The sequence below is a fragment of the Atractosteus spatula genome, chromosome 10, assembly GCF_055471065.1.
Source record: "Atractosteus spatula isolate fAtrSpa1 chromosome 10, fAtrSpa1.hap1, whole genome shotgun sequence".
Lineage (NCBI taxonomy): Eukaryota > Metazoa > Chordata > Actinopteri > Semionotiformes > Lepisosteidae > Atractosteus > Atractosteus spatula.
Window position 1 is genome coordinate 27,086,311 of NC_142715.1, and position 23,237 is coordinate 27,109,547.

Here is a 23,237-nt window from a genome sequence, read left to right on the forward strand (position 1 = left end):
CCAAAAGTTTTCTTTAGTTGTAAAATTCCATATTAATATTCCATATTAAGCACATTTAAACATGCACAGTAGAGAGATTAAATAAAGCAATCGTTTCACTTACAACTAATGCACCATTAGTGCCACCTGTCGATCAACTTTAACAGCGAATCACGTGCTGCGGCAACCTGCTCCCCCACTCCCGCATCACAGGGTTTTACCGCGCATTCTGAATGGCTACATCTGTATATTCATTGTTTCAATTTAGTTGTACAACCTTTATCCAACCAGTCCTTTGTTACAGTATCTTTACAAACCATGCATATTTTTCCTGCTAAATGAATTTACTAAACCTCCTTTTACTTTATAACACTATAAATGTCTCACGTTGCCTTCAAGTGTTCATGACAGCAGGAGGCTAGCAGCTCTGGAGTGATACCAGTGCCTATTGGTATCAGCATCATCTCCTGTATTGTTGGGATACAAACACAGTTAACCCTGGTAATCCTGTAGGGAATTTGGTTTAGATTCTGAAGTCAAAATGTTATTGTTTTTTTCCCTCATTCTATGTTCCCGATATCTTTATTGCTCTATACATTTCCAGACTGGAAATCCAGAAGCATGGAGAAGAGTGTGTTTCTCATCCTGCTGTTCTCAGGTCAGTGTTTTCTGCTGCATATCTTGATCTCCGTTATTTGTTTATTAACTTTAAATAATAGTTTAAAAATAATGATTATTTATTTAAATACATAATAAGTATAGTATTAAATTATATAAATACAGAATATATTATTTAAAATTAATTATTAATTACTTAAAAATATCTTTCCCTTCATACAATATATATAATATTGTTAGATAATAAAGAGATACAAACAACAGCCAACACGAAGGTTAAAAGCAGGAAGATTAGAATTACTAGGCAATGAAAAAGCACTAACGCCATTAATGGACAGCCATCTGCAGCTGGAAAAGATTATGACAATACACCAAACAATGTGTTTGTGAAGAACACATTAAACAAACAGATATCAGATATCAAATTTCTTTCTGTGGAAGGCAAATATAAAGCCCATTGACATGACTCAGTATTAGTTCAGGTGTGTAGCTGCGTCAGCATGCGTAGACTGCAAAGTAACAAGTAATAGGTTTATTCCACGCTGACAAGAGAAGAAATAAAACACAGTATTAGAAAGAAAACAATCAGTATTAGACAAGTGGAAAAGCTGATTTCTGCCATGCACCAACCTTATCCACTGATGTCATCCTGACTTTTGTGTGGCTGCAATGCTTATCTGAATCTCTCTGTGTGTTGTGTGTTTCCAGGGCTCCTTAAATTCTCCTTGTGTCGCACACGTCAGTATCACTTTGTGAGCACACCTCTGAATTGGACCGATGCTCAGCGTTATTGCAGAGACAAGTATATTGACCTGGCCTCCATCCAAAGCAGGGAAAAGCTAGACAGGCTTCTCAGCAATGCAGACACAGTATTCCAGGCCTGGATAGGACTATATGTAGAATGGCAGTGGTCCCTGACAGGCAATGATTTCTACAGTGAGGGTGAGGCTAGGTTCCGCAACTGGCGTAGTGGGGAACCAAACAATCACCAGTCAAAGAATGAAGATTGTGCAGTGATGGATAGTCAAGGTACATGGAGTGATAGGCCCTGCAGTTACACCAAATACTTCATCTGCTATCAAGGTAACCACCCCTGTCTCTTTTTAATTACTAACACCTTAAAAATGATTAATGTTTCACACAGCTGTAGTCATGGTTGACTCGTCCTCTGTCACAAAATATTTCCTTATTTAATTACACATTCAAATTCAATCCAGGTTACCTGTCACAGAGAGCTGAGAGTTTCCTGGCTGACAAATCACACTTTCCCATTACCAGTGTTGGTCCATGTGAGAAACAGGAGCTTGTTAACAGGAGCTGTAAGAAGACCAGGTAGGAGGGAGTCTGTGTCTAGACTCCAGGCTGGAAGGAGGAAGAGTGAGTTTTTATCATGAATGGATTGGGCTGGGTTATAGACCTGAAGGACAAAGCGAGTGAGGCCTGACAAAAAATGGTCCTGGAACTGGACCTCAAGGAGTGTGCATTGCATGTTAGTGTGACAGTGCATTTTCCTCCCACAGAGAAGAGAGAGGAGTCTAGTTGACACCAGTTGAGTCCTAAAGACTCTCTCTGTCTTGACATCAGCAGCCAGCTGAGAGATCACAGAGTGTGTGAGAGAGAAAACAACAAATCACCTGATTATTGAGCTGTCAGCCAAACACGATGAGCAGAGAGAAATAAGGATAGGCAAAGTTACTAATTTCTTAGTGAAAAAAATGGTGCTTGATGCAGTGTAAGAGCTCTAGAGCTGAGTTCATGTGAAGACTGGGACTTGGTGGCATGGACTAGTCTAATTGGAGAGTCAATTGAAAACCTGGCTGTGAGTAGTGATTAGTAAAGTGTAGATCAAGTATTTCTCAACACAAAGTTAATGGGGTTGACTATTCTAGTGCCTGATGACTAATGAAGACAGAAAGTGAAGAGTTGTTGGCTTGTGTGACTAGAATCAAGTGAATAACAACGAAGGAGAAAGATTACCACATGGTCTTCCCTGACAGGGTGACAGGCTGGCCATGTTGGAATTAGGGATGTGCTCGTTTCAGCTATTGTCACAGAGTTTCCAAATGATGCTCGGGACAGAAAGACAGCAACTTGTACTTGGGAACTATCTACCAACCTGCTTGACAATACTAATATATCCAACTCATGCACCACACACTTTTTGTCACCTGGTTACACTTGAAATAATTGGCTTCATTACAGTGGGACAATAACTTGACAGATGAAGAGTTAACCATGACAACATCTGCATAAACCTCTACTTTTGTAAGGATTTAAGAAATAAAGTTTAAGGGTACTGAAAAAAAATAATCTAAGAAACAAAATAAGAAATTATTTTTGCAACTATATTTTTAAACAAAAATACTACATATAATTAAAAAAACATAATATTTACATATTCCCTTTGTATATTCAGATAAAACAGTTGATGCAGTGACATACATTCTGATCCGGGAACTAAGAAGCTGGCCGCAGGCTCAGAGATTCTGTAGAGAGAGGCACACAGACCTGGTCAGTGTGAGGAGCCAGAGGGAGAATGAGAAGATCAAAGATACAGCGAGGGGCAATGAGGTGTGGATTGGCCTCTACAGGGGGAACTGGAAATGGTCAGATGAGGGGAGCTTTTCATTCCAGAACTGGGACACAGGTGAACCCAACAATGGCAGAGGAACTCAAAATTGTGCTGCTGTGTACCTACAGGACAGTAAAAGGGGAAAATTGGATGATATTTTTTGCAGTGTCCGAGCTCCATTCATATGCTATGATGGTGAGTTGAACACACTTCTGCTGAGACTCTCAAATAGATTCAGTTCACCTGATAACACAATAACAAATTAATCTCATAACATATCAGTCATCTCATCACACAGCTCCTGAGTCACCAACACTCCTCAGCTCTGCACTCTCCAAAACACCTCTTCTCATCACTTAACACACCTCCCTTCATCACCAACCAACACTTCCCCTCCTCACACACCAACACACTACACTTCCTCACATAGGAATTTTAACTAATTTTCACAACCCATAGATCTAAAAGCTCACCTGATCTGTCACAGCTTTATATCTCAATAGTTACTCTATCTTGTTTAATACTCCTTCAGTTGTAAAGTGTTCATTATAGTTCTGTTTCTGCTTGTAAATACAGATCTTTACAGAGTGAGGCTGGTGGATGGCAGTGATCCCTGCTCAGGGCGCATTGAGGTTATGCCTAATCTGACCTGGGGCACAGTGTGTGAGAATGACTTTGACTGGCAAGGCGCAGAGGTCATCTGTAGACAAGAGAATTGTGGGATTCCCAAAGCTGTCTTGGGCGGAGCTTACTTTGGAGAGGGGCAGGGTCCTGTCTGGTCAGAAAAGATCCAATGCCAGGGCAATGAAACCCACCTGACCTTCTGTCAAACCTCCACCAGACAGCACCAGAACTGCACCCACAAAAATGATGTGAGCGTTGTTTGTTCAGGTGAGAGCATCAGTTCACACTTTCGCAAAAAAATAAAAATATTTTGTGGGGCCAATAGGAGTTTTGTGACTGCAAGGTTTTGTGCTAGCTGGAGTTTTCCCTATTAAAAATTATAATTTGGTCCCAGTGTTTCTGATTAATTTTGCTTGGAGATCAGTGGAGAAACCCTAGAATTAGAGCACATGAGTAGTGGTGAGGCTTAACACATGACCTGTTTTTGAAAAGGTAAAACCAGTCTCTCCAAATTCCAACTTACACTATAGGAACACTGATTTGTACAGTCATTGTTTGAGTTTTTGAAATTTCCAGTTTGGAAATAAGAGTGTGGTCAGCACAGGAGAAGGCAGGCTAATTTACCAACTCCTTTCCCTCACAAGGAGTCTCAATCCTCCTCCTGTTGTTTCTCCTGTGCAGGATACACAGGGTTCAGGCTGATGAATGGCTCAGACACCTGCTCTGGCCGAGTGGAGTTGCAGTATGACGGCGAGTGGGGGACAGTGTGTGACCAGTACTGGGACCTGAGAGACGCCAGTGTTCTCTGCCAGCAGCTGGGCTGTGGGGTGGCTGTAGCCGCTCCAGGACAGGCCTGGTTTGGAGAGAGAGAGGGCTCAGTGTGGAAAGATCATTTCCTCTGTGATGGCAGCGAGGCTCACTTATCTCTGTGTGCAACATTTGCCCTGGGGGGGGCTATGTGCTCTCACAGGAATGATGCAGGGCTTGTTTGCTCTGGTGAGTTTGGAGGAAGGTGGCAAAAACAGATGCATTTATAAAGGTGGCTAGTCCCAGGGTTTATAAAGGTAGATTGTGATGCTGTGGGGGCGTAGTCATCACTGGTCACGAAAAATAGACAGATAAAAATACACAGACACACCCTAAAACTGATATTCAGTCTGGTTTGTTTATCACCAGAAAATAAATAAAAATAAACCTAGTTCTTGTTCAAGCTCCTAACTGTCTTTGTGTTTTCCCTCAACTCAACTCAAAAAGCCAAGCTTATTGGTGTGTTTAATTGTCTTTTCTGTACTTTGTGACACTGTTATTATGAAGAAAGCAGACCTTTTCTATTGGCCATGTTCATGCTTGATAGTTGATAGCAGCTGATCCCTGCTGGCTAACAATATTTTTGTGTGCTGGTATTCACTCTTTGCCATCTTGGTATGCCAAATGCAAATGCCTGTGTAAAATGGATGATGCTTTGGGTAAAGTACCATCCTTCAAGGATTACACCCCTTGTGGCATCACAGGAGTAACTGCCTTTTCACAGGCTAGGGGGTCAACACCTTGAGAGGAGGTAGAGAGCCAATGTGTAGTCGCTCAAAAATTAGGGTTCTTCACTAAGGTTAAATAGGGGGTGTGGTAATGATCAAGAGAAAACTTTAGAAAAAATTCTCTACATGTTTTATACATAAAAAGAATGCCTGACCTGTATACCTGTAACAGCGTGGTTCTAGGACAAATTAGTTCACATAAGAATGTAATGTAGGGGTCTCAATTAGAAGCTCAGGTGGTGCTGATGATAGATGAGGATGCTGATGATAGTGACAATCAGGGAGAGAGAAATAATTTAGAGGCCTGCCTTAGTGGTGTTAGGGCCCCTCTAGTGGTGAACAGGGGAGGATTCCTTCCACTGTGTCATTCAATATACTAAAATATCTCAAATACTTTGTATCAAAAAGATCTTTAAAATCACAATTTGGATCATGACAATAAGCTTAGCTTTTATTTTTTTAAAGAGGACTTGTATTTATTCTGATAAATTCTTGAATATATAGTCCTCACTCTACACAACTGAATTAATTGTCAGAAAAAATAGAAGCAAAATATATACTACAACTTGGGAAATATCTAACATGGGTTTTCCAGAAAAAGGAAATATTGTGTTTTCTCCCACATGTTGTGATGTGTGCTACCACAAGATAATTTCTGCAAAAGTGTAAGAATTAAGAGAATAAATACTTTTTCTGGACATTTTTATCTCAGGGCCTGTACTTGCAGCCCAGGATGTCCGGCTAACTGGAGGAAGGAGTCACTGTGAAGGCAGGGTGGAGATTCAATACAACAGGACTTGGAAGACCATTCTCATGGACTCTTGGGGCTACAAAGAGGCTTCTGTAGTATGCAGACAGCTGGGCTGTGGCTCTGTAGTGCAAGTCTATAACTCCTCTCTGTATGGGACAGGCGACAGTGCTCTGTGTCTGACAGGTATTCAGTGCTCTGTAGTATAAGTCTATAACTCCTCTCTGTATGGGACAGTGACAGTGCTGTGTGTCTGACAGGTATTCAGTGCTCTGGGGATGAGTCTCACCTGGTGAACTGCAGTTCTCCACAGACAGTCAGCTGCAGCCCTGGACAGGAAGTGGCCCTGCTCTGCTCTAGTGAGTGCTAAGCTTCTTGTTCATTAGCAATTTAGAGCTGTAGGTGAGAACAGTTTAATCAATACACTTTGAAATGGCTTGAGAATGTGAATGTTGGTTTAAATCATCCAAATATCTGATATCCCATTTAATAAACATTACTTATGAACTTGCAGTAATGAGAGGAAGAGGCAAATTGTTTTCTAGAAGCTGTGTCATGCACTAATATTCAGGGTCACCGTTTTCATCAAATTATTTTCCTAATTAGACTGTAGCACTGGACTGGATCTCAGTTGTTTAGCATTTACAGTATACACATCAGTGCACATGAGGCTTTGTGTGTAAAATCCCTCCTTTACAAATCATCAGTTTCTTCAAGGTGATGGAAATAAAAAGTTGATAAATTATTAAACCAATTAATAACGAATGAGATTTAATTTTTACTGTCCCTTTTTTGTGTTTATTGAATAAATTCAGTTTTCTTTCCACTCAGTGATGCAACTGTTTCATAACTTCTAGCCTTTGTTACATTCTATTTTTTTTTATTAAAGGTATGTTTTTCACAGATGTTAATATTTCACCCAAATACACACCCGGCAGTATAAAAAAACATCATTCCTTCCCAAGTAGATAGAAATTATATTTGTAATTTACCGTTTTCATGCAATTTTAATTTTATTATTATTAACTCTAATACTAGAAAGAAAGGTATTATTGCTAATACTGTCTGTTCCTCTTAGACCATAACTCTTAGCAAATTGTGTCCCTCTAGAGGTCATATTCACATCTTAGTAGTAGGCAGACCTCTGACCCCTGACCTCTGACTCTCTGCTCCTAGACCAGCTGTCCCTCAGGCTTGTTGGAGAAGGAGGTGACTGTGCTGGGTGGCTGGAGGTTTATCACAATGGCTCCTGGGGGACAGTCTGCGATGACTCCTGGGACCTGGCAGACTCTCAGGTGGTGTGCAGGCAGCTCCAGTGTGGGACGGCCCTCAGTGCCCCAGTGCCGGCCTCCTTCAGCCAGGGAACTGGACCCATCTGGCTGGATGAGGTGGGCTGTCTGGGGAACGAGTCGTCTCTGTGGGAGTGTCCCTCAGCAGGGTGGGGATGGCATGACTGTGGACACAAGGAGGATGTGAGAATCCTGTGTTCAGGTAAGAGGGCTATATTTTTTATGTTTTGAAATCTGTGCAAAGAAGTAATAAATAAAAAAATAAAATTGTGTAAAAGAATAAATTGTTATTACATGTTTTTAGTCTTTAAAAAATATACATATCCCTTTTAGGGATCAAAGTTAAAAGAACTGAAGTTTAATAGGCTGTGATGGGAGGAAATGTCTTTGAGTTAGAAAATATCCCTGTTCCTCAACATAGGGAGTTTGGATAGAATTCAAAAACCCATCTCAAATACCATAAGAGATTTCCAAAAAAAATGATTGAGCATGCAAAAAAATGTAGCACAATGTGTGGAGGTTAGATAACACTAAATGTGGATATTTGGTCTAAATACAAAGCACAGATCCAACATACCCCAGTAAACACTACCAACCAGTCAAGCATGGCAGTGTTGCTTCTCTTCAGCAGGGACTAGGAAATCATTAAGACCATAGGAAAAATGGACAGAGCCAAGTACAAACAAATACTAGAGGAAAACTGAAAAAAAGCTTAAGATTTAAAACTGGAGCAAAAATTTAAATTTCATTTGGGCCTCAGAAAAACAGACTGAAGCTTCTGGGGCTGAGGAGGTGGAGAGTAATGTGTGAAAGTGGACTCATGGTCAATATGGAGCCTACAGTGCTGACAGGAGTGAGTGGGGAGACAAAGAATATCAGATGATGGAGGCAATCTTGGCACAGACTCACTCTGGAGATCATTTATATTTGGTGTCAGTGCTAAGTGACATATATGTATATATGGATTGGATATCAACAATTGATTGTGCCACTTGATGAAATAAATCACCGACATGTAGACTATGAGAACTTAAAATGTTATTAAAATATTATATTTTTATATTTGCCATTATTTTCACAGGTGTGAAAATGTTGATCCATAAAAGTGAAAAAAAATGCTTCAGATCAGACCTAAATATGAAATATATTGTAGAGCAATATTGTTTTTGAGAATTTTAACTGTTGTATTAAAATAAGGTTAAGCTGTTTATGTAAGAGTGATTTCTTTCTCGGTTTCTCACTTTCTTCCCAGAGCACAAGCAGCTGAGGCTGTCTGCAGGTTGTTCAGGACAGGCAGAGGTTTACTACAATGGCACCTGGGGCAGCATCTGTGCCAATGGTATGACAGACACCACAGCTGCAGTGATCTGTAAACAGCTGGGCTGTGGAGACAAGGGCACCATCAGAGAGACAAACTCCAGGCTGAGCCCAGATCCCAAATGGCTGGACTTTGTCTCCTGTCGCAAACACGACTCCACCCTGTGGCAGTGTCCCTCCTCCCCCTGGGGTCAGAATGAGTGTGAAGACCGGGAAGTGGCTGAGATCACCTGCTCAGGTAAAAAGATCTCATGCTTTTCTTTGTCATAAAAGAAGTCTATATTGATTCTACCATGCTAGAACGTATATGAACTGTGTGGAATGAGAGGCTAATGAGGGAGTGAAATAAAGGCTTTGCAATTCAAAGAACATGTTAAGAATTTAATAAACAGTTTTGCCTTCAATAAATCATCTCTCCATCCATCCATTTTCTAATCACTTCTTCCAATTTATAGTCACATGGGAGCTGTAGCCTATCCAGGGTCAAGCAACCATGATGAAAAAATTAACCACAAAGAAGAATTAACCTCATAGAAGTCATATGTCATATTGAATAGTAATATGTTGTCTCCCTGTGGTCTTCATGTGATCTTATATGGTGTGTTTTGTACTGCTTATTGACAATCATTAACCCGTGACTTAATTACATAGGTATACCAAGTTAAAATGTGAAATTATTATTGATCAGGGGATCCTCCACATCTCAGCTAGAAATGTTAACTCTGCCATATATCACAAAGTCTATCTAAAAAAGAGACACTTCCTAGTCACCTATAGCTGTAGCAAAACTTTCAGTCAGCAGCATTTTAACCCTCATTCATTCTTGTACATGTTGCTATTGTAATGTATCGTAATGTAATGTAGTACAGCAGTAATAACTGAAGTATTATGTTATTGTTTTTCAGCCTCCAGCAACCACAGGTCCTGTTCTGAGGACCCCACTCAGCAGCACTGCACAGGTTAGTTTACAGCCGCTGTGACCCCAGAAGCGGAATCATTTCAGCATGGGATGATTCAATCAAACGTTGCAAAGCAAACACTCCCCATGATTATCCAACAGGCACCGCTCCTTTAAAGTCTGCATCCAATCAGATCTCTGAGGTTCTTACATTGTTCTGGTTTTTCATCATCAGAGGCTCTGCGCCTGGCTGGAGGCACTACCTGCTCTGGCCGGGTGGAGTTGCGGTACGAGGGCTCCTGGGGGACAGTCTGTGACGACTCCTGGGACCTGCAGGATGCCCAGGTGGTCTGCAGACAGCTGGGCTGTGGGGACGCAGTGAGTGCAGCAATAGAGGCCTCATTCGGACCAGGGAGTGGCGCCATCTGGCTGGACGAAGTGAACTGCAGGGGCAGTGAGCTTCTCCTGTGGGACTGCTGTCACTCTGGACTGAATCAGAGTGACTGTCGGCACAAGGAGGATGCAGGGGTTACTTGTACGGGTAAGATTGGAGGGATGGAGGATTTTCAATACATTACAAACAAGGATTCTTATCTCTGCAGGAGTTTCGTGTTCTGCCATGTCATTTCCTTTATTTCATGATCATTCTAAGCAGGGGCAACATTCAGCTCTTGTTAAGCCAATTAATTTAGTTGCAGGAAGTGATTCAAGCCCAGGCCTATCTAGGTTCTTCTGCTCTGATCTCCATTTGTGAATTCTCTTGACTTCTCTCACAAATGTAAAGGGATTTAAATCTGGACAGACAGCTAGACAACATGCTTGATTTCTCTAAAACAAGCTTTTCTTTTCTCTTTCCCAGGTTTGACAACTACAACAGTTACAGCAGCTAATCCAGCAGCAATAACAAGTAAATTACAAGGCTTTCCTGTTCCAAATCATCCTTATTCTCCAAACATCTGCTTCTTCACATATGCAGTGCAGAAACCTTTTCTCTCTCTTCTTGGCATAACACTAACAGTTTTACTGGTCTGGTGGAGGGGGTGGGTTGACCTTCTGTTGGGTTCATCTGATCTAAGCTTCGAGGGTTTATATTCAACCAACACTACATCTCCCCTTCTGAGTTCCTCTCCTTTCCTGGCTTTACCAGGGGTCACTAAATCACCCAGACAGCCAAAGCCGGAGGCAGGAGGCTGGACTGTCCCGGCTGTGGTCTTCTTCCCGTTGGGAGCTCTGGTCTTTGTGCTGCTGCTGCAGAACAGGAAACTGCGTAAAGGTAAGGAGTGAGTCCAACTGTGAAAACCTGAGATGATGTTTGTGTTTATTACACATGTAAAAGTAACTGTATGTCACGATTATAGTCCCTCTTCCTTAAGGGTGCTCGAGCCCTTTCACTTCAGACTTAATTCTGTGCACCTGACCCCTTTTCCCAGCCCACCTTAAAAGCCAGGCGCTGACGTTCAGCCTGGCTCTGCATCTGGTTTCCATACCGTGCGAGTCCGGGACCTGGAAGCGCCTGGTCCCGTTAAGGTTTTAACCTCTGTTCCTGTTCCTTGTCCGCCAGTTCCGACCCGGTTCTTGTTTTTAATTCCTTGTTTGGATGGATCACCTGGCTATGGACTTTCTTGCGTTTTTGGATTCCCTCTATGGATTACTTTTGGATTGTTTGCCTTGGCCACACCTTCCCCATGCACCAGCGCACTTTGGACACGCCCCCCCTGTTTTCAGCCCCGTATTCCTGCATGACTTTTTCCTAGTGTTTCCCCACTTCTTCGGATTGTGTCGTCCGCATAGGGTCCGGAAAGAACTGTTCCTTACACTGTATATGCAAGTTTATGTTCAACTGTATATCTTAATAATCAAAGGATACTCAACCTCAATGAGAAAGAATCTATTCACATTTCATTTCAAACTAAATATCACCCTAACAAGTTGAGAGAATCTTACCAGGTCATAGACTCCAAACTAGGTGTACACACCTGTGCAGCAGCAAAAGGTTTACATTGATCTGTTCAGACTTTCACAAAAGACATTTAGTCAAGCTTTGGGATGTGTGCTGTCTTTCACAAAGCTTTTACCTGACAATAAATTATGATCCAGGGATTCCTGGTGGGATTTCAGTTTGGGGAGATGACAGGCCAAGGTTCCGGGACTTTGGGTTTTGTTACAGTGTGTGGTTCTTCTACAGTTCACTTCATTCTGTTCTGCTCTACTGTGTTGCTCTTGGGTGTTCTTGTGTGTTCATTTGCTGAAGTGTTATGTTAGGTCCCATTTATTGGTCAGAGCCTTCTATGTGTGCTCACTATGTACACATTGAAAAGTTCTTCACCTTACCAAATTAGGACAACTGATGGTGTCCTCTTTTCCCTTTGTTTCTGAAATGGCTACTTAATTGCTTGGCTATGGATTAGACTGCTTTCTTGTATTCACATCGTGATACTTGAGAATATTCTCTTCTGCCCTATATACAATGTGTAAAGTGCATGATACATAAGTAAGAATTTATTGTATCTTAATTTCAATAAGATACAATAAGAAGGAACTTAACCTCACAAATATTTGTTTTCAGTTCATCACATTGAATTTGTGTTATGATGAGGCCTGATGTTGCTGAAAGCTGTGTCTCACAGGAGTTCTGTATTTTCCAGAGGCTGAAGGAACTAAGGAAGGTGAAAAGGAACTATAGAAGACAGAAACAGGCAGGGAAAGCAGCCACTGCAACAGTGCTGGGCAGTTTAGTCTCAGGTCTTGGACCTCAGGTTTCGGGGTTCACTGCTAGCATGTCTCTAGTAGCAGCTCAGTTATCTCAATTACAGAGCACCTTTCCAGTGGATTTTATACAAAATGCCATGTTTGATCAATGGGAAGACAGAGTGGCTGATTGATAGGATGACAGACTTATTTATACATGGCCAGAGTGTATTTGAATAGGAGCCTCAGGAGAAATGTGATCATTCATGGGAATGCTATGGTGTCCCGGGATAGCAGTAGTTTCTGAGCTGCTGTCGGTTTGGTTGCAACATTGTGCAGTTATGCAGTGACAAGTGGTTTTGTCTTCCCTCTGTTAAAAACACCCATAAGAAAATATAACAAAAAATCAAATATTTTTAAGATATACATTAGCTGTGTGTCCCCTTGTCTGTTCTTTCCAAAGCTTTAGCTGAAGCAGAGATCGAACCCATGAATGTCTACCAAGAAATTCCATTCAAACAGACTGTAGAGGGGGCCCACCGCACCCCCAGGAGAGGTGAGTGGACACACACACTGGCACTGACAGCACCCCCTCTTGAACAGGAGACAGGAGAGCACACTGTTGACCACTCAATACTTAAGTCTCAACAAGTGAACAAACACACTGACACAGAATGTGTTCACAGGTTGTCATTACCGACTCTGTGAACCAACTGGATGTGCTTTCTCAGCGAGCAATGGATGCACAGCAATCTTCTACACAAAACATTTCAATTTCACATCTCAGAGCAATAGTGAAGTTACTCTTAGGAAAACTGTACCTGGGGAAAGATAAAGACTTATCATTGTTGTCACGCCCTCTGCAGCCAGAGGGCGTTCCTACCCTTTCCTGTCCCTAGTTTCCTGTGCTTTGCTTTCCTTCTGGTGTCTCTATCTCTGGGGCTATATATTTCCAGGTCTCTCATTCACCTTCACTCAGCATTGACATTCAGATGGCCTGAGACCCGCCTAGCACCAGGTCTCCCCAAGTCTGCTGCCTGAGGGCATTGGTTTCTATACGACTCCAGAACTGCTGAGCCGGGCTAATCTCCCATTCCGCCGCTACGAATAAGATCTTGTCTGCTCTCCTGCCATTCCACAGTTTGTCCCTTCCGACATCCGTGACAGAATGCTGAGCCTCCTATGGACCCTGCGAGTGGCGCATTTTTGTTTTTCCCGCAGGTTTTTTTTTTCTCCCTGGGCTTTTTTTTCTCTCAGCTCTCCTATTCTAATCATGGGATGCTCTTTCCGACTGTGAGCGGGCTGCGGCCTGGCTTTCTTCGGGTTGTCATTCCGGCATCTGTGATTGAATGTTGAGCTGGCCCTCCTATCCTCATTGCTGGATATCACTCCGGTCGTCCGTGCCTGTGAGCGGGCCGTGTGCCTGGCTTTCCTCGGGTTGTCCACTCCGATATCAGCGATAGGGTGGTGAGACTTTTTATCTCTCCCATTCTCATTGCTGGATATCACCTTCCTGACATGCGTGCCTGTGAGCCGGTCTAGTGCCTGGCTTTCCTCGGGTTGTCTTCCGCCGATATCAGCGATAGATTGGTGAGCCTTTTTGCCGTTCTTCTATTCTTATTGCTGGATATCACTCCAGACATCCGTGCCTGTAAGAGGGCTGCGGCCTGGCTTTCCTCGGGTTGTCCACTCTGATATCAGTGATAGAATGTGAACGTGCCTATTGTGCAGTCGTATTTTTCTGGGATTTTTGTGTTTTGATTTTTAGTTTTTACTTGGTGTTTTGATTTTTTCACTTCCTGTTTTCCCCTTCTCTCTGGTGCCCCTTTCCCATGTGTCTCGGAACTTTTGGTTCCTATCTGTTTTTTGTGGTTTGTTTCCCTAGTCTCCCATGTTTATCTTTGTTGTGGTTTGTGCTTGTGTACTTTGTTTTAAGTTTCCGGAGCTCTACCTGACCCCCCCTTCCTCTACCCAATAAAGGTTTATACCCTGGAGGAGGGGGCAGCTCTCAGCCGTGGACTCCCGGAGGTTTCCTTTCAGTTAAATTAGGTTTTTCCTCCCCCCAGTGCTGTGCAGCTCATTTATTCATTGGGAGTCATTTATTTGTATGGGCGTTAGGAGCCACCCATAAAGGGAGGGGGGGTACTGTCATGCCCTCTGCAGCCAGAGGGCACTCCTACCCTTTCCTGTCCCTAGTTTCCTGTGCTTTGCTGTCCTTCCGGTGTCTCTCTCTCTCTGGGGCTATATATTTCCGGGTCTCTCATTCACCTTCACTCAGCCGCTATGCATTGGGTCTTTATCTCCTGCCATTCCACGGTTCGTCCCTTCTAACATCCATGACACTTGGCCCATCTGACATCCGTGACAATTGTTTAGCTAAATAGAAAGAATTCAATGCAGTATTCACCTGGTCTCTTCTTAGAAACACAAACTCTGTGTTACTGTTCACATCCTGGCTTCTCTCCTAGTGGGAACAGCCAGTAGAGGACAGGGAGGCTGCTGTCTGACTGCAGGTATTACTGGTCTGTCCTCCTGTTCACAGGGAGATTCCTCTCTGATGAGCTGACTTCTGAATATGACAATCTGGAGGATAGTAAGGAGCACCCTGTCCCAGGTAAACATTGCCCACTTACACATGTGTACTCTATCAAGATTTGGATAAACTCAATTTTGTTGTTTTGCAAACCTCAGTAAATCAATTAGCCCGTGTTTGTAGGAAAAATGTAAGAAGCTCATTGACTTATTTTTAACATGCTATTTGGTATTATGATGATGTTGGACATGTTAATGCCCACTCCGATCTTGAGTTAATTTTTTAAGTCTTAAATCATCAGACTGTTATCTTGTCTTACAGGGATATGTGTCCACATCAGTCCTGTGGCCAATATACACTGTCCTCCAAAATTCCCTGTGTTCTTTATCTACAACAGTATTTTCTTGATTTGCTATTACAACTTATTACTTTGAAGTTGTTAGGAGTAATTAAAGAAATTAGAATAGAAAATCTAGACAAATTCACAAGTAATAAGAAGCAGCAGAAGAAAATGGCAGTGTGTTTGTTGAAATTAATTTACTAGGTGAAACACATACTGTATTTAATTGATCTCTTGTTCCCAGGAAAACTCCTCTGTGATGAGCTGCAGTCTGAATACGATGATGTTGAGAACAATGAGAATGAGCCCATCTCAGGTGAGGGCTGTGGAAGTCAGCGGAGCTCACATTGGGGGTGGGAGGTTAAGCAGGTTACATAGAGTGGGTTTTACTCAATCCCTGGAGTGCTGGAATCCCTACTCAGAAACGTTACATGAAGTCCTGGCTGAAAAACACATCTATTAGTCTATTAGTATATTCTATTAATATATTCTGTTTTCTACAGATTTTAAATTGGAAGAAAGGTTAGATCCCAATCCCATTTACTGTTCTCCTATATTTAAATTGAAAGCAAAAAGGATGTTGGGACAGGCTATACATTTACAGTAATGTATGTATGGTATGTGGCATTACTTGGGGGCGTGTTCAGTGTGGAGGCGGAGCCCTGGATAAAGGGTGACGCGTTGCCCTAGCAACCACAGCTGTGTGGCTGCTTAAGGACCACAGCATTTGAGGCCACGTTTTTCCTTTGTTTTACTTTCTTTTTTCTTTTCGCCTGTCCCGCCATGTATCTCCTACTGGGACAGGTTGAGTTCTTTTTTGTTTTGGACTCGCTCTTCTTTTCTTCCATACTGGATCCCACTAAATAGGAATAGTCCAGTCTGGATGCCACTGTCCCAAGCGGTCTTTCTTTTCCCCCAGGGTGGACCCCTGCTAAGAGGGATAGTCCAGCCTTTTTTTTGGTTTTCGCTATCCTCACACCGATGCCTCTGCCCCATCAGATGGGGCGTCGAACTTAAAGGTGGTCGCCGTGGCTCCTCCCACTCCCACACTGTTGCAAATAATACAAACAATATAACATTTTTAGAATTTTTAAGGAAGACACATTATCGAATTAATCTGTTTTTGATGTTTCTTGTTTCTATTTTATTGGGGATATGAATATCTGTTTACAAAATGCATATTTTGTAATTTTAAAGTTTTCTACAGTGTCTTTTTTGTGGAACTTTGTCAGATTTGTGGAACTTTTTATATAGAGCCATTGTTGAAGATGATACCCTGGCTTTTTTTCAAGAACTACCTGGTTAATATCCTGGATCAATTAGTTACTGGGAACTACTAGTTACTACTGATTTTCTTGAAAATAACCTTTGTATGGTTGTATATGCTATAAACAAAGGTGAAAACAGCTACCATTTTCTATATATCCTTTCATTAAACAATTAATAGGTATTATATTCTGACATTAACTTATTTAACATTAACATTTCACATTTTCAAATTGTGGGAAGAATGCCAATTGTAAACTTCTCAGCATTGATCGCCACATGTATCTTGACAGATGCTTCGGTTAATTTATATCTTTTCTACAAGCTTGTTTCTTTGACTAACTTTTCAGCCATTGTAGGCCTAAGTGACTAAACACATATATGTGCTTTCAACACTACACTTTTCATTACTAAAAACACTTTTCTTTAAATATATCACATATTTATCTCCAATATTCTCTAAACACCACCATTAAGTTTGTTTTCACTGTAGCAAAACTATTGTGTAATAAACAAAACAAAACAATAGTATAATGCTGACAGCACTTCAGACAGAAACTGCTATTTCTAAATAGCAAAATAAACTAATATTTCTAATAGGAAAAACAAGAACAGCAGCACAGACTACATGTCACAAGACACAAGGCAAGCCAAGCTTTTCAACAGTGTGTTTCATAACCAGGTACCAAATATTAAAGCAAATTAATCTTTTTATAGGTATATTTATGTAGAGTTTCAGTTAAGAGAAGCTCCAAACTCCATCCATAATTCGCAATTCTCAAAAAAAACATCACAAAAGCAAATATTTCCCAAAATATATATGAAATATGCCAAATATAGTGAACAAAAAAAGAAATGGCTGCCGAAGGACCTATTATGTTTCAAACGGATCGGGCTATGGAAAACATTGATTTAACAGTTAGAAATAGCTCCCATAGCTCCTAGCTGTTCATTACATTGCCTTGTGTTTTTTATCTATTTTTTTCTGTCAGTAAAGATCCCATTTCCTCTTGTCAAGCTGAATCTATTTGCTGGGGCCTGTCTTCCTCTTGTGTTGACTGTGTTTCTCTTGTAGGTATCTCTCCTATTGCCCCTGGAGTGCGGAGTCTCCTGGCCACAGAGCCCTCAGAAGAAGAAACTTCCTCTGTCGACAGCACTGACTATGATGATGTCAGAGTCTAAGCAGCTGTGTGAGCATAACTGTGTTTCTGGGAAAGATTCCACCTTCAAGTCAAATTATAGCTTGGGATTGAGTAAAACCATTACAATGCACCTTTTGTTCCTGCACTGCCACTGTTAAAATACTTTTTTTTCTCTCCCTTAATGTTTTCAGTTCTATAGCTTATGATGAATATGAATATCCACAGAATTATAAGGTTAGGACAGTGTACAGTAACTACAAAGTCACTGGTCAAGTGAGACCATGGTAAGGTGTCTCCTGCTGTGTCTGCCAGGCTGTGGGATTGACCTACACATTTATACCTTTACATTGAGAGACACTGCATTGCCACAGAAGGTCTACATGTCCGGCAATTCTGAGATCAGCACTGAACATTGTGATTGTGGTTACCTTTTTTCTGCTGCTGACAGACAGATGTGTCTCATTTCCAGCACATGTAGATAGTGATCAATCAAGTGGGCCTGATTTCATCTAGCAATTTCCAGAAATACTGCCTTCACAGAGCCCTGAACAACAAAAACAATGTGTATACATCAGGGGAAATACCGAGATAGATAAAAGCAAACAGAACAAACAGCAGAATTGTTCAAATGATAAAATGATAAAATCTCACACAGAAAAAAATGAAGAAAATAATTCTTACCACCATCTATCCCAGGCAACTGCAGCAAGGCTCAAACTGTAGACTCTTCAATCAGAACTGATGAGTCATCTTTTCTAATGAGCTTTTGGAAGACTGAATGTAACCTAAATGCTTTTAGCAGAATAATAATTTTTGTTTTGAAGTACTCCAGGATGACTTTATTTGCAAAATAAATATATCTGGATGAGTGTTGCCACAGGCATCTGAACACAGAGAATGGAAGTCTCATTCCTGCTCAGTGGCTTTTTTGGCTTTGATATAGTCTAGCATTTTATACTCACATAAGTCATTTTTAATATGTTGGTAATATGCTTTATGTACTGTAAATTGAATGTATCACTTTTAGTTAAGTTTTTAAATAAAGCTTTACTTTTCACAGACCTGGTGAAAATTTTTTTCCTGGTTAGTAATAGAATATCGAAAGTGATAGTAGGGTTAAGAACTTTCCTTCACCACAATATATGAAGTTGAGATTTTTGTTTTTTATACCTTTGATTTAGAATGACATATCAGAGTAGTACAGCTGCAAGCTTTTGACCAGGGAGTACATAGTAATTATTCAAATTATTTGAGATAGAACTTCACAGATCCAGTGGTTTGGTAAAGAAGTATATTAATACTGTAGCCAGATGATGAATATCAAGGTATTGAGTGCTCAGTGCTTTGTGTTTAACTCCCCTGGATGAGGAAGAGAAGGTACTGGTCAGAGATCAGTGTCGTCACATCCCCTCTCCAGGGAGAAAATCCTGCAGCAGTGGTGTTGCAGTGGAGGGAGGGGATAGAAAAGAGGTGTGCAGTGCCCTCTGCAGCCAGGGAGCTGTTAACAGCAGGGAAGCAGAAGTGCGAGATTAGAATTTGACCACCACCTAAACTTATCTGAATACCATTATATACAGATGCAGCCACTCAGAATACACAGTATTTCTCCCAGTAAGAAGTGTTGCGGTGCCTTATGCAATTCACTGGCCAAAGACAATCAATAGGTTGCACTTAGATGTTAGTGAAATGATTACTTCATTTAATCTGTTTCTCTACTGTGCACGTTTAAATCCACTTAATATTGAATATTAATATGGAATTTTTCAACTAAGGCTACATTTTGGGAGCCGAAACAGAAGTACTGTATAGTACAATTTTGTTTTGATTTGAACAGATGTTTGCACCTCAATAATCCATTCGTCCTCGAAAGAAGCAAAGGCAGATGTGTTTTGAATCTCACGATGATCCTGTTCTCAATCCAAAAGAAAGGTTTAATGTGATCCCACTAGAAAAAGAGTCAATTTCTATCTCTAATGATGTCCCTTCAAACGTTTTGTAATATCTCTGGAAGTGTGTACAGTAGAAGCCTGGTTAACTGCTTAAATTCAAACTAAACAGGACTATGAGAATGAGATTTGATTTCGAACTGGGAAGAATGGCTTCAATTTCAATGTGAAAGCGCAGTACAGGCTCGATGGCTTCACATCTCCCATCAATCACATAAAATTAAAGTAAAGCGCTCTAAATATGACTCTGAAGTACTGGGAAAGATGATTATTTTGAGCGTGCCTCCCAGGGTCTGCTACGAGGCTGAAGTTGGCTTCTTATTCGCGTTTTTTGTTCCACCTTAAATGCTGCTGCTGTGATGTTATGTCGTCTTTTGCCTGTAGATGGCTCTCTTCGATGAGTACTAATCCGGCTGGAATACTGTAGACATCTTCAATGAAAGGGAATATCCAAATAAATAGCGGCTGTCCAAATTATATTTTTGTATGGAATATATTTCAGAAAATCGCAAACCAATTTTAAAAACTCACCATAACACGGATTTACACTGGGAAAAGGTGATTGCACTTTCTGCCTATTGCTACGGCCTTCCCCCGATTATGAAAATGTCTCACAGTTCTGACACCGACGTGTGAAAGACAATGTAACAGACTATCAAAATCCTGAAGTACAAGAAATTTTAATGCACCAGTTTTTTAAATATGACCCTCTGATCCTGGCATGTCAGAATACATTTCGAAAAAGTATGGCACGAATTGCACGAATTGCAATGGCACAAATTGTTGAGAATATCACTGACCTTGCCGATATTTGCAGGGGATACGAGTGTTTTGCACATGTTGAACTACGACACGTCAAAATTGAGCTCCTTAGTCAATATCACCGGGAATGTCCAATAATGACGAACATCAGTAGCTTCAAGGAAACTTAGACTCGCACATGGAGTTTTATCTTCGAATGGAGGCTGGGAAAATTCATTTATACTCTCGTTGCTCATTAGCTAAACTATTTAAAAAATATATGACACAGATTTGTTCGAGAAACTTGTAATCGCCTCAAAGAGAGTCTTCTTGAAGATGTGCACCAGCTAGCTCTCCACTGTCAATTGACAGGACTTGAGAAGAAACTGTTCTCATACAACCAACATACAAATTACACATCTTAAGGAACATGAAGAGAAATCCGTGTACTAAATAACATAAAACTGTCGCTGCAAATTATCACCAAGCTGTTTTATGTGTCTGACCACCTCTTTCCTACTTTGCAGCGAGCACAATTCTTTCTGTTTCTTCATCGCTATTTTACTGTCTCTTTCCCCCATGTGGAGATGGATCCACAGCCGAAACTTTAGGTCGGTTCCTGTTACTCTGTCCGATTGAAAGAGCTGTATTAAAGGCACTCCCATCTCTGCAGGAAAGTTATTGCTGCTCCCAACACAATATACTGCAGCCAAATGTGATAGCGATACTGTCACTGCTTGTGGGCCACATGTTCCTACTGTCAGCCTATTATGTCATGTTCATCCACACCCAGAAACATTACTGCTGTAGCACAAGAGTTATATAGGCGCAGTCGATAGAGCAAGAATCTCTTAATCTCAGAACTCTGGGTTCAGCCCCCACATTGGGTCCCTCTGTGTCAATTTGACCCCCCCAATCCTCCTAGCATGACCCGATGGCGTAACAGTGATACCCCGTGCCTTATATGACCTTTGCGTAATTCAGCTTTCTTTCCACTTGATTCAGATTTTGATCTGAAATCATCGGCCGTACAAGAGTTTGTCTAAATCGAGGGAGATCTGCTCACAAGCAAGTATTAAACACTTCAGCATTTTCTGTTCTAATACCACACTTTGTCAAAACACTGCCGCTTCTTAAGCTAATAAGTAACGGTTTTTGAGCAGGCATTGTATTGTTAATGCTTATATTAAAAAAGCATAAATTCACATAGTGGAATTTTGACGGAACAAAGTAGTCCAGCAGTCCCTATACAGCATTACATACCCACTGATTAGAGTTTAAAACTACAGCAGCAGGAGTAACAATAATGGCAACAACATGTTTGGAGTTCGGCATTTCATTTATTCTGCAGAAACATCGTATCGGAATGAACTGCCCGAGATAAAAGAGTAATTGCGGCTTCAGATCGTTTTTACAGAGCATTGCGTTGTTCTGTTCATGCTGACTACACGCTTTAAATTTGTCATTTACTGCAAGCGTTGCTTTTCCAGGTTTTTCTGAAATTCCTCGCATTTGAGCCAGCACTAAAATATTTCATTCCTGTCGCTGAATACATTGTGGAAACGGTATTTGCAACGGAATGCAGTCACACATTAAACCTTTTTGTTATTCGGTTCTGAAGTTTGAAAATGAAAATAAAACGGAGGTCACTTCATAGGCTTGAAAGAAGTCCAAGCAGCATAAAAACCCGCGAATTCTCACAAAATGCATTGTGCTGCACCTTTCTTCTGCTGCTTTTTTAAATCAGCCTTAAACATTTGAATGCATACCTTACTGCTGCTAATCACACTCACGTGTTTACAAAGCTTTTTTTTCTGTCCGTTATGTTTTTGCTAAGCAGTTTCTCCGTTTTCCTCGTACTGTGATTGTCAGCGAGCACAACAAGACTGAAACAGTGTAAAGGCAGGTAAAAAAGACAGGGTAAAACGCCTGACTGTCGGGAGTGGGATTTGATCCCGCGCCTCTATTTGGATAGCGGAGCACAAAGCTTAAAAATACACGAATCTATAAATTCGCTCTTTTAAACCACTCGACTATCCTGAAGAAACGCATGCTGAAAGCACCAGTTGCATCCGATTTTCCATAACTTTAGGACGATTGACACGACTTGACGAACACAATTTGTGGCGTTTAGCATGACATAGTCTAGCAGGCAGGCAATGTTTTGTCCCATTACTTATATTATTTTATCGTTTACTCGTTTAAAAAAATTCGGTCTTCTCGTTCCTAAGTCAGATTTTGAGTGCTTTCGAACGGTACTTCCAACCTAGACTGACAGCTCACCCAATCTGTTCGTGATCAGACCATGGAGTGGGGGGCTGTACCAAGCGCATGTTCCTTCCCAATGCTGAGGCGATCATTCGGAAGACGGGTGTGAAGAGAGACTGGCTTTGTACATTGAAAAAAGCGGGGCAGGATATGCACGAACACTAATCACTGGCGACAGTTGTGTTTTTCTTACTATAGGGACTCCTACATTGCGAGTGTTTTAAAGACTCTGAAACTCAAGGAAAGTAGTGATAAATGAAACAGGCACGGGTGGGAACCCACGATCTTCGGTTTACGGGACCGACACCTTACTACTCGGCCACCGCGCCTTTGAGCAGACAGCCAAATAATGTTGTTCAAATTATTATTTTCTGAATCTGGTTTACATTTGAAGGCAGCAACAACAAAAAAAAGAGATTCTTAACAAGGAGATACGCTGCAGCGGTGTGATTCCAACAGATGTCCCCGAAAAGACTGGAGCTTTAATCCAGCTCTTTAAAGCGTTCGGCCGCGTTACTCTCGACAGCGGCTCTTCAGCTCTTGTTGTCTGACCTAGCGGTGTTATGACGCGTGGACGCGACTGCAACTTCGTTTTCTGAGATGCTTTCTCTCACGAGGTGAAACCTCGACTTCTTTGGCACCTCTGGATATACTTCTTCTGTAGAGCAGACTTTCACACCTTAGCTTATAGCACCCTTCAAGTCATTTTATTTTTATAGAAAGACGCATTCCT

General features: G+C 41.3%; 1 protein-coding gene across 1 annotated transcript; it reads left to right on the forward strand.

The window, feature by feature from the left end:
• The first annotated feature begins 600 nt into the window (after nt 1-600).
• On the forward strand, nt 601-17,589 carry LOC148826798 (antigen WC1.1-like). Its single transcript, XM_088926373.1, has 17 exons — nt 601-637; nt 1,306-1,680; nt 3,014-3,244; nt 3,746-4,060; nt 4,475-4,789; nt 6,041-6,262; nt 6,337-6,435; nt 7,253-7,567; nt 8,618-8,920; nt 9,588-9,641; nt 9,816-9,867; nt 9,937-10,121; nt 10,728-10,853; nt 12,732-12,824; nt 14,811-14,882; nt 15,386-15,457; nt 17,483-17,589. Exons 1-17 carry the CDS (start codon nt 601-603, stop codon nt 17,587-17,589), a joined length of 2,973 nt encoding a protein of 990 aa, XP_088782499.1.
• Nucleotides 17,590-23,237: the final 5,648 nt, after the last annotated feature.

Excerpts from the sequence above, each read along its gene's own strand:
- LOC148826798 (XM_088926373.1), top strand. The coding sequence starts at position 601 with ATGGAGAAGAGTGTGTTTCTCATCCTGCTGTTCTCAG. Across the intron at positions 638-1,305 it reads TCTCATCCTGCTGTTCTCAG|GGCTCCTTAAATTCTCCTTG; the intron begins GTCAGTGTTTTC and ends GTGTGTTTCCAG. Across the intron at positions 14,883-15,385 it reads TAAGGAGCACCCTGTCCCAG|GAAAACTCCTCTGTGATGAG; the intron begins GTAAACATTGCC and ends TCTTGTTCCCAG.